Source organism: Pyxicephalus adspersus, chromosome 4 (genome assembly GCF_032062135.1).
Source record: "Pyxicephalus adspersus chromosome 4, UCB_Pads_2.0, whole genome shotgun sequence".
NCBI lineage: Eukaryota > Metazoa > Chordata > Amphibia > Anura > Pyxicephalidae > Pyxicephalus > Pyxicephalus adspersus.
Window position 1 is genome coordinate 27,172,924 of NC_092861.1, and position 11,598 is coordinate 27,184,521.

Sequence of the window (11,598 nt, forward strand, 5' to 3'; positions counted from 1 at the left end):
ATTTTATCCTTGGCACCCTTTTACTGGAAAATTGCATTTTTGAGAACAACACGGACAATGCTAAACATTATTTTGCTTTCAGAGATACTGTAATCAGATAAATCAATAGGAAGCAATGTTATGTCCTTCTTTTTTTCCATAAAGGTAAAGAAATAACTGCTTAATTATCTCTGAAGCACTTAGCTGGATAGACCGGTTAGATCTTTGTGACGAGTTTCAAATTTCTAACAACAGTTTACATGAGAGTTGTTCCAAAGGCTCTGATACCAACACATCAAAATGGGGTATTCGGACACCTTGACATTGTTGGATTTTAAGCATCTTAAAATATGTCTATATGTAGAGGTTTCACTACTGTAAAAATTTTAGTTATCAAACACAAGAAGGAAAATTTATGTGTGCCCCAAAAAAAAACAGCAGTAGTTTAGGAACAATTATTGTTTCATATTCAAAAACCAAAATTTACATACTGAATAAAAAACATACAAAATTGCATTCATTATTACAAATACAGTAAAAAAACGCCAATATATAATAAAACACCTTACAATCACACATCTAATTTGTTTTTGGATAGTTCGTATACAGAAAGAATCCCTTCATCATATTTCAAATGGGTGACCCGTTGCGCAGAAAGACTGCTAACATTTTTTTTATTTAAACACATTTACAAACCAAAACAAGGAAAAAACTTATATATATATATATATATATATATATATATATATGATCACATTAATTTTCTCACATTTCAATGCAAAGGCTCTTATCTGTAAACCTGTTGGGACAGATAGGACAATATATAACTTGAGGGTTAGGTGCACTTAAAAAAAGTCTTGCAGGTAGTGGGCTAAAATGAGATTTTACTTTACTATTTTACTACTATTGCAGTTTATGCTTTTAGTTTTTTTGATAACACCATGTCTGGGGTTTCATTCTGATCGAATAATGTGTATTTTCTTTTGGAAAATTCTGCAATAGTGGTTTGAAGCCTTATTTAGGAATAGTGATGGCTGCTGTGACATAAAGCAGAGAACTCTCTAAAATCTGTTTTTCACTCTCAAAGAAATAAAAACAAAAGGCGATTCAGCCCTGAATTGTCCACCAGATGCAAGGTTTTAGTTAGAGTGGACTCAGGAATTGAGTAGTGTTTGCTAGTATTTAATTTATGCAACTTGAAATGTACAATTTATGAATTGCCTATGCTCTCCTATTGCACCGCCTGTAGATCATGGACCAAGCTGTTCTGGTTGGAGCCCCAGTGATTGGACTTAATGACTCTGGAGGAGCTCGTATCCAGGAGGGTGTGGAGTCTTTGGCGGGCTATGCGGACATTTTTCTGGTAATGTGGTTACTGTTTAGCTCCTATGATCACATTTTCAACTTGTCTTTTTTTGTTTGTTTAGCAAACATACACAAATGACAACAATTTCCTGTAATGTTATTGTACTGTAGCAGATACTTTTTCTTTTTGTATTTTCTTATGACAATTTAGGACAGAAAAGTATATTATATCAATTTAAATATACTAGAAGTATAGTCATAGTAATAAAAGACAGGAGGCATCGGAAGGCTGTCAGTCAGGATTATCCTTTACATGAACACTATTAAATAGTAAGCTTGCTGGTTAAAAGCTTACCTATTACACAGAGTGCAGAGGAAAGGTTTTTCTGCCAGCTTTTAATCAAGGTAATAGATGTGGATAGATTTTCAGACTAAGTGCCTCTTATCTCCTATTGAAGGATACCATTAGAATAAAGCTACGTACACACTTCCAATTATTATCGTCGGAAAACGAACGACGAACGTTCCTGCACGATATACACGAACGATCGTATAGCACCGATCCTGCACATAGAGGTAACAACACGATCGTTCGTAGATATTGTACACACAATAGATACGATTGTTTAAGCGATAGAGGAACTATGTGCACGACAGGAAAGTGAACGGACGTTCGTTCATCACGCATGCTCTGAACATGGACGATCAACGAACGACCGTACACACGAACGATGTTCAACGATCGTCGCCCAATCCGATCCGCCGGTCGTTCGTTTCCAACAATTTTCCTCGTTCGTCGGCGTCGTTGGTTACTTTTTTACGAACGATTTTTTGCCCAATCGATCGTTCGTCGTTCGATTGGAACGATAAAAATTGGAAGTGTGTACGCACCTTTACTAAATCTAAATAAATTTAAGTTTAGGTATGAGAGTGAATAACAATTCAGACATCATTTGATATAATTTAAATGTTTATGTACAGCTGTAAAAATAGAGAGATAGCAGTAGCAGTTAGAGCAAACTTTTGCTTAGTGAATTTTGCAGTTCTAAAGGATAGCCAGTAGACAGGTAACAATTATGTAACCAACACTAACATTTATTATCCAATTTTAGAGGAATGTGCTGAGTTCTGGCGTGGTGCCTCAGATCTCCCTCATCATGGGTCCCTGTGCAGGAGGTGCTGTCTATTCTCCAGCCCTAACTGATTTCACATTTATGGTTAAGGTAAGAGCAAAATCTATATCGGCACAGAACATTGTAGCTCCAACATTTGATGAACAATTCGCTGAAGGCCACCAAAGCAGATGTGTACTGGGAAATACCAGAGCACATGGGACCAGGCTAAAGTAAAGATCTACCATGGATATTCCACATAACTAGCAAGGAAGGGGGGGGGGGGCTGTTGTCCTAAATGAGCAAGGCCTAGTTTGGCCATTTTCATTTGGGGTTGTCAATAAATTAATTTATTGGGAAATATTTTAGGTATTAAAACAATATAGAAGGTGTGCTCTAGTTTCCTAGTGGGTAATTCATTTGTTATGGGCCATCTTACTATTCAACACAAGATGGTTGTTTTTTTTTATGGCAAACAGTTCTGTTATTCCCTTCTTGCTGTAGAAATAGGATCTGAATGGTTTCTATTTTTTGTTATGTTTAGAATAACCTGATGATTCCCTGTCATGTCTATGATTTATAGCAGTGTCTGTATTTGTCTTCCCAGGACACTTCCTACCTCTTCATTACTGGCCCAGATGTAGTGAAGTCTGTGACCAATGAGGATGTGACACAAGAAGACCTAGGAGGAGCCAAAACCCACACTGCCCTATCAGGTTATAGCAGCCTATATCTATAAAAGCATTTCATTATGACATTATACAATCAAAACTTTGAATGTTGAATTTTTGCCTGTTTCCAGAAAACCTTTTGTGAAATAACAGTAGTGGGAAAATACTGGGCAGCCTTATATTTACGGTGATTTCAATTGACCAAAAAATCATTTATCAGACAGCAGCTGATTTTCGATCATTCTATACTGCTAACAAAATACAGATTTACAGATTCATATTTCAACAAATCCATTAAGAGTTAGGTAGAAAGTGAAATCAACCAGCAAAATGTTAATGCTTTTTTATGAAACAATGCAGTTGTGTCAAATTCTACTCCATTCTCTATGAATCGAGCTTGCCTCCTTGAACTGTAGTATTAGGTTCACCATTGTAGGCAACAAATCCCCACCATTGGAAGAGACTGGGTGACCATCAGCAGGCATTGCATCTACTTTGATAGGAATAATTTTTTCACTTTGGCTTTGCAGGAGTGGCACATCGAGCTTTTGAAAATGACATAGATGCCTTATTAAACCTGCGGGAATTCTTTAACTACCTCCCACTAAGCAACAAAGATGAAGCACCGATCAGAGAGTGTCATGACCCAAGGTAAATTCTTTCTTTCTAGGTGTTTTATCTGCAACATGCTTGTCAACATACTTTAGAAAGCCTCTGTATTTACAGACCAGTTTAGATCTGTCTGATCTGCTGATGATGATACAGAACCTGCCCATATTTTGGTATGTTATGGTTTTTCAATGAAAACAGATTCTTGGAGGAAAGTTCTCTAGAATTAAAACTAGTTTAGCACTAGATTAGACAATCAGTATATCATCTCCATATAGAGATGCATTTTTCTGCTTTCCAAACCGCCGAATCCTGGGGGAAGTGGTCCTGCTGTATGGTAAGAGAAGCAGAAAATGCATGGATGTGTTTACCATGCAGCATGTTCTAAAAAGAAATTGTGTACAAGATTGAATAATTCTATCACAATAAACTGATTTTTGTTTGTCTTTTAGCGATCGTCTGGTGCCTGGATTAGACACCATTGTTCCCATGGAGTCCACTAAAGCGTACGACATGCTGGATATCGTCCATTCGGTAATTCACTTGCTTTTATTCACTTATCCAGATCATCCCAGTAGCTGGAAACAGCAATGAGTAATGGATGGAGGTATCAGTGTAAGGGAGGTACACTGAACCAGAGGCAGCTTAGCTGGCTCAATTCGTTACTCATTGCTGTTTCCAGCTACTGGGATCATCGGAATAAGTGAACCCTGATCCCTATCTTCTTGACTATTCTGACAATTGGTCTTTATCATCACTGGACTGGGTGTAATATCATCTGAGACCTAATTGGAATGTCCCTTTTTGCAATAAAATTGCTGCTACTTGTCTCTACCTCCCCAGAGGAAACTTAATGGCGAAATGCGTCAGCACCAAGGACGAATATGTCCTTTTCTACAATTTCATTATTGCACTTATGTTAATTTAGTAGCACTACTCTGTCTAGGGCCTTTTTAGCCTCCAATATTTGAAACAACAACAATTTTGCTGTTCAATTAATTTTTTAAATAAAAGTAAAATTTTACATGTCCTGTTTGCCTCAAAAGCCCCTCTCTGTCAATTTCTTTTAACATGTGCTTATTACTTATCTTGGGGCTGGCACAATTACACCGAGGGACGGATAGTGAAATGCTGTGTGATTTGTTGGTGCTCTATAAATGCAATATTAACAATCCTTGTATACTGATGTTTGTGTTTCGACCACTGTGTTGGGTTCTATTATGGGGTTGTAACATTTGTTTTCTTTTCTTCCAGGTTGTTGATGAGCGGGACTTCTTTGAGATTATGCCCAACTATGCAAAAAACATTATAGTAGGCTTTGCCAGGATGAATGGCAAGACAGTTGGCATTGTTGGAAACCAGCCGAAAGTAGCATCAGGTACTACATCACATGTAAACAACTTCACACTAAATGAAAAGCAGGGAAATATTTTACTGAACCTTATTGAAACAAATATGTGGGCCATTGCTAACCTTTCAAAAATGCTAGAGAACTTCATGTGTTTGACTTCAGAATTCAGATTAATGTTTCATGAGGCAGCCTATGCATTTTTCTACACTTTAATTAAAAAACAGAGGCTCTTCCAATCTCTACATATAAGCAACAAACAATTTGCAATTTATGTGCTAAGCCTAGAACTATAAAAAAAAAAAAAAAAAAGTTTCTCACTTCCTCTATCAAATCTTGCCCAGTGTCAGGGTAGCCTACATAGAGATTTTTCTAGATTGCAGTAGCCAAAGGTTACTCCAGCCAATGATTAATTGTTTTTTCTTGAATTGTATGTGTGGAGGGTTACAGTTTTTTTGAAACACACCATGCTTACCCAGATATTGAGGAGTTTATTGTTGTGCTAGAAGCAGTCTCCACATCCTAAAACCTCCTACAGAAGTTGATGAGTCTAAGTATCTTTTGCATACGTCTGTAAGTAGTAGGGAATATTGGGAGAACACAAACTGACCTATTGGCTTTTGTATTTAAAGTGGTAGAATGACAACAACACAGCACTAAGTACCTCTCTATTCACAGCCATGTGATGCTGAGAGACAAAAAAAAATGTATCTTTTGTGTTAATTTGTACAGATGCTCGATTTTAGTCACATAAGGTTCATGATTGGCCCAGGCAAAAATCTAGCATTGGTACAGCTGTCTCAGTGACTGTCACCAACAATTCATGTTTTGTAATGGGAAGAATGCAGCCGGGCTCCTTCCACTCAGCTTCCTTCCCTCTGCATAGAACAGCTCTGTCTTTACAGCACTCATTCTACCGATGCTGCAAATGGTCACTAATGATTGTTTCCAGCGACAGTGAGTACAGGGTTTATTCTCTGTGCAGTAAATGTTGTGCAAATAAAGTTCTAATTCAGGTTTTATACTCCCAGATGGAGACTGTAGCCAGAATAAAAATTTCCTTTTTCATTGTCTTCTCTTCTAAAGGCTGCTTGGACATCAATTCTTCCGTTAAAGGAGCTCGCTTTGTAAGATTCTGTGATGCCTTCAATATACCTATCATCACATTTGTTGATGTACCAGGATTTTTGCCAGGTGAGGTTTCAGTATTTTATCTTATGTGTCCAGTGTTTAAACTATTAGGGGTTTGCTCATTAAATGATGCATAGCTTCAAAATTAGTTAAGTCACTGTTGCAAATAAAAAAAAAAAATCTTCATTTTCACATTGTATGGTTCTCTGCACGTTACAGTCTGACCATTCAATCTGCTTGGTCTATGTAGAGTGAATGCCCGCATGACGGAATACAAATTGAACAGATAATTTAAGTATGGCCTCATTATTATTATTATTATTTTTTTTGTTTTTATGCAATCAAATTCCTGGTCTTGTATTTAAAGGCCTATTGAATGTTCTAGATTGTTTGCTCTAGATGTTTCTTTGCACAGGTGATAAACATATGATATTTACCATGTACATGTTTCTGTATGGATAGTAGATCATAAGCCATTTTAATAGTAATTATAAATCTAAATAGCGCCGTGTGTGATCCTAAATAGGGAATCGCTCATGTAGCCATGTGTGTCTTATATACATATTGGCTTATTTGTTGTTTGTTGTACACTCATCTTCGTAACTGGTTATGCCGAATATCTGTACATTTTGCTAGAATATACATTTATATTCCTATGGTTTTTAAAAGCTATAGAAATGAAAAACCCGTAGATTACACACCTCAGTAAATTTGGTATGTAACCTTTTTTTAATGTATTTATTATGTATGCCTTGTGACCAGGAACTGCCCAGGAGTATGGAGGCATCATCCGGCATGGAGCAAAACTTTTGTATGCCTTCGCTGAAGCTACTGTACCCAAAATCACAATCATTACAAGAAAGGTAAGGACATACTGCCAACTCCGACTCGAGCTTGTATCCATATAAAATGACATTATTAATAGGAAGCCAGCTGTGTTGAGGGAAGCGATTCCTCTGCTAACATCTAGACAGAAGGCAACTACAAGGGTGACCATTGATGAGCTAATGTCTCTAGATAACTGTAGGGCCACTGCAATCTATCCATCCTGAAACAAATTCTGTATTTTACTCAAAATGCTGCAATCTTCTGATTTGACTGGTGTCAGTAGGGCATGAGGGTTCGCTATAGAAAGAGGAACAGCTCTTGTTTTGGGCATGTTGGAAATTCTTGCACTAACACAATTCCTCCATTTTATGTGATATATAGGATAGTTACAACCAGTCTTTTTTTTCACCCAAGAGGGTACCTTCATACATTATTTGGAATGTACAAAGAGGTCCTAACCCTTTCCTGCATGATCCAGAACAAAAAAACATAAAAGTTTAGGCTTTACATACATGTAAAGCCTTTCTTTACCAATAAATTAATTTTCAAGAGCCTGAAACCAGGACAGTGCAATAAAATGTTTTAAAATGGTTAAATTAGGAAACCATGTTGTAAGTTTTTATGCTGTAATGTCTGAACTTTACATCACAACTGATGTGTGAATTTTTTTTGCCACCAGGCATATGGTGGTGCCTATGATGTCATGAGTTCAAAGCATCTGAGAGGAGATTTCAACTACGCCTGGCCAACGGCAGAGGTCGCCGTCATGGGAGCAAAGGTAAAACCTGATCATTAAAAAGGGAAAATGGCAAGATGCTTAGAAGCACCCATTATCACAACCCCATTTGCAAATGCATTGGGGCTCTGTATAAAATGTACACTGAAAAAAACAATGCAATGATTTGCAAATCATTTTCATGAACCAGACATCATATCAAACGTTAAAACTGACTCATTTATAAGATGTTGTCAGCACCAAGTTTCAAAAACATTGGGACATGGGCATGTTTAGCACTGTATGGAATAAGCTTTTCTTTTAAAGGTGTGATAACTAGAGACCAGTTTTTACATTTTTTTTTTTTTTTTGCCTTGGTTCATTTTAAATATATTTGGACCCAGAGAGGGCAGCAGTCTTTTTAGATCATGTTTATAATATAATAATTTCTTCTTTGCATGGTGGAGTTTTGAATGGCTTTTGTCAATGAAGCAACAAGCTTGTATTTCACAATTTGTTTTGGAAATCTTCCAAACATTGAAATCTCCCCTGCATTGATTTCCACTACAGAATTCTGTCTTCTTTGATTCAGATTTGCCTGAAGAGCATTGTCATCAAGTTTTATTTTTCAGCCTTGTTCACTTCATACATAGATTTTTCCCCAATGCTTTTTTTCTGGTAAGGGCTGAACTGCACTTTTGCAATAGGGTGCACAGCTGTTCCATTTATAGCTGCTCCAATACACTTGCACTATAGTGCACCACAATACATGATAAGACTTTATTGTTCATCGTAGCGTGCTGTTTGGGTCAAAATGCTGCACGTCCAATTATTGGGTAGTTCAAAATGAATTAGCTCCCTTTATCACCTTGCATGTAAACACAAAATTGCAAAGTATGAATCCAACCTGAAAGTATTGAAGAAAAAGGTAGCCATGTGTCATTTAAGGAGGCAGAGATTAGCAGTGTTGACTTTTACTTCTGTACTCTGTATTTGCTTTAAGCCTTATGAAAAGTTTGACCAGTCTATCTAGCTGGTTACAATTGAATTGGGGAATAATTGTTTGTCTGTAAGCCCCACCTAGTAACAAGTTTATGTCCAGTCTTCCTAGGTGGAGGTGTTGGTCTGCTGGATTCTCCCAACTGATCACAAGCATCCCCTCTAGGATAGCCCAGCACTGGGAATGTGTGAAGTGTTTCTTCTTTTATAGCAACAAACCTGCACATTTACCTGAGTGTGCACACATCCATTGTAAATTTCATTTTGATTTATTGCTTTAAGGGGGAGTTTATAAGAAACAATTAGAAAAATGTAAAGTTAGGTCACACGGTATCAGTAAACCTGCACTTTGCCTATGTACAGATGTACAGCAAAGTTAGAGGATTTTTTTATTGACTGTACAAAAATGTGGTATCCTTATGTCCTATTGGCTGCCAGGAAAAATGTTTGCATCGGTATATTACCAGCATCAGCTTCCCTTTTAGCAGGGGAGGAGAGAATCAGCCCTATGTAAGCTCCAACCTTAACAGGAATGGGATGTTATTGGGTGTCTTGGCACCTGAGCACTGAGTATGAGTAAGCTACATGTAGGGAAGTGAACGAGGTTATGTGCCGTCCTTCAAATACGAGGCAAATAGTGAGGCAGCATGGGAGGAAAAGTAAGGTAAAAAAAATATTGATGGCATATGCCTTAATGGTGAACCTGTTACTTGACAAGCAACACAAGTTCAGGTCATGTGGAATTCAGAGAACTGTTTTGCAGCCCCCTCTACCGATCAAAAATGGCTCTGGAGATAGATATTTGCATTTGAGAGATAGAAATTAGCATTTGATGGTCTAAGCCAAATCTGCTGTTAAGCCTGTGTAGCTGCAATATAATTATTCAGTTTCGCTCCGTTCAATGAAGCTGCTGTCTTCTGTTTCCTGCAGGGGGCTGTACAGATCATATTCAGAGGAAAAGAGAACCAGGCCGAGGCAGAGGCGGAATACGTGGAGACGTTTGCCAACCCTTTCCCTGCCGCAGTCAGAGGTGAGTTATTGAGGAGACCAGCTCAGTTTAACTGGCGCCAGTAATATTTACAGTTAAGGCATATAGCTTTTTCAGAGGACAATTTACAAACAAAAACCAAACTGATTTTCTTCCATAAACTGTAACTTACACGCTATGGGTCTCACCATCACTACTTTGCATAATAAGCTACTGTGCAAGAGTTACAAACACCCTGCCAGACCTAAACACCTGAAGAGAGCGCCTGTGTCCATATGAGATGCTTGTTGCTTTCAGATAAAAGTTTGAAACAAAGTAGCAATGATGTGACGCGTCCATTAAAGCTTGCAGCACCCCAGCAAGTCCTTCCTTGCAGTGCGGTAATTAGTCTGGGATCGGTATGACTCTCTCATGGTTTTTTAATAAATGAGCCTACCGTGTGCAGCAAGTAGCCCAGATTATGTTCTCCTCTACTAATTACCCTAGCAGTAATCCTGAGTGTGGCACATTATTAAATTTCCTTACAAAAAGCAGTAACCCCGAGCCACACTCGGGGTGGAATTTAGGGCTGGCCTGGTCCCCACAATGCCAGCCCCCCATTTGTGTCCCCTGGTCTCAAATGCCCAATGTTCACAAGCTGGGGATGCGAGCCCAGGGGACACAAGATGCTGGGGCCATGGGATGCAGATTCCAGGCAGGCATGCGAAGTGTGTACGTGTGGGCGTTGTGCGCTGGGGGGCAGGACCGGCAGAAAATTTAAAAAAAAAAGTATTTTTAAATGTCAAATGTACCGCTTTGACATAAAATATTCACCTGCCAGGGAGGTTAAAGGAGTTTATCGTCTTCAACAAATTCACCTCCCTGCATTGTGTTTTAGTAGCTTTTAGAATACAAGTTTGTGTGTACATTGGGCCAAATATAAAAATCCTGTTCAATTGGGCTATTATCATTTTTAAATAATTCTGATCACTGCCTGTTATCCACCATAAAGTAATTCTATGTAGGCTGCTATATCTGATCTCCTTCTAAAATGATAGATACCTGGCTGTCTCAGGATAGTAGTAAATCACTGATTTCGAATGAGCAGGTGGAGCAGCAAGACAGCCAAGCAAGTAGCATTTCCAAAAGAGTTCAGCAATGTAATTTCTCATCACTGGTTACCTTTAGGTTAAATCAATAGAAACATTTAGAATTCAGTTAGTACATGGATAAAATAGAGGTTCTCTTGTATGGATAATAAGCGGCCTGCCTTTGTTTTGGACAGGATTTGTTGATGACATCATCCAGCCATCTACTACTCGCAAGCGCATCTGTCGTGACCTTGAAGTACTTGCAAGTAAAAAGCAAGTAAATCCATGGAAGAAACATGCAAATATCCCTCTATGAGGTGGATCTACTGACCTAACCATGGTACATTCCTGTCTGGGAAATGACAAAACACGGACTGGTTTGTGTCAAACTGGAATAGGAAACACTACCGCTGATGTCTATGGACAAGGAGCTGTGATCTTCTGCAGGCTATTGTTCTGCCATATTATATCCCCAAAAATATAAAGAAAACTAGACTTGATTTTAATAACAATAATTGCCGTCTGCTGTTTAGGTGGGGAATTTGATTTTAAATATAAATAAATCTCAGCACTGATGGTAAACTATAATTGTTTATTAGTTGGTTTTGTCTGTTGCTGCTCTTTGTACATTGCAGTAATTAGTGTACAGTGTCAGGACACTGCATATTGTCTAAATATTTGTTCCTGCAAACATTATAGAACCACAATCCTTTACTTCACTGAACAGAAGCATGTGCGGATTTAGAACAATTGCTTCAGGTTACAGAATCATTTAGAAACGTGGAAAGGGGTGGCAGGCTGGGAGCACGCAAGCCAGTGCCAGCAACTCCTTTATTTCTATCC

The 11,598-nt window shown here is 38.1% G+C and overlaps 1 protein-coding gene across 1 annotated transcript in view; it reads left to right on the top strand.

Moving 5' to 3' along the window:
* The window catches only part of PCCB (propionyl-CoA carboxylase subunit beta), a 17,987-nt gene extending 6,644 nt beyond the window's left edge, over positions 1-11,343 (top strand). The window contains exons 5-15 of the mRNA XM_072407612.1: positions 1,229-1,342; positions 2,397-2,507; positions 3,004-3,112; positions 3,598-3,718; positions 4,129-4,210; positions 4,931-5,054; positions 6,111-6,218; positions 6,918-7,018; positions 7,663-7,761; positions 9,628-9,727; positions 10,950-11,343. Of these exons, the coding sequence (XP_072263713.1) occupies positions 1,229-1,342; positions 2,397-2,507; positions 3,004-3,112; positions 3,598-3,718; positions 4,129-4,210; positions 4,931-5,054; positions 6,111-6,218; positions 6,918-7,018; positions 7,663-7,761; positions 9,628-9,727; positions 10,950-11,071 (1,191 nt within the window). The 3' untranslated portion in view covers positions 11,072-11,343. The remainder of the gene's footprint in view (positions 1-1,228; positions 1,343-2,396; positions 2,508-3,003; positions 3,113-3,597; positions 3,719-4,128; positions 4,211-4,930; positions 5,055-6,110; positions 6,219-6,917; positions 7,019-7,662; positions 7,762-9,627; positions 9,728-10,949) is intronic.
* The last annotated feature ends 255 nt before the right edge of the window (positions 11,344-11,598 follow it).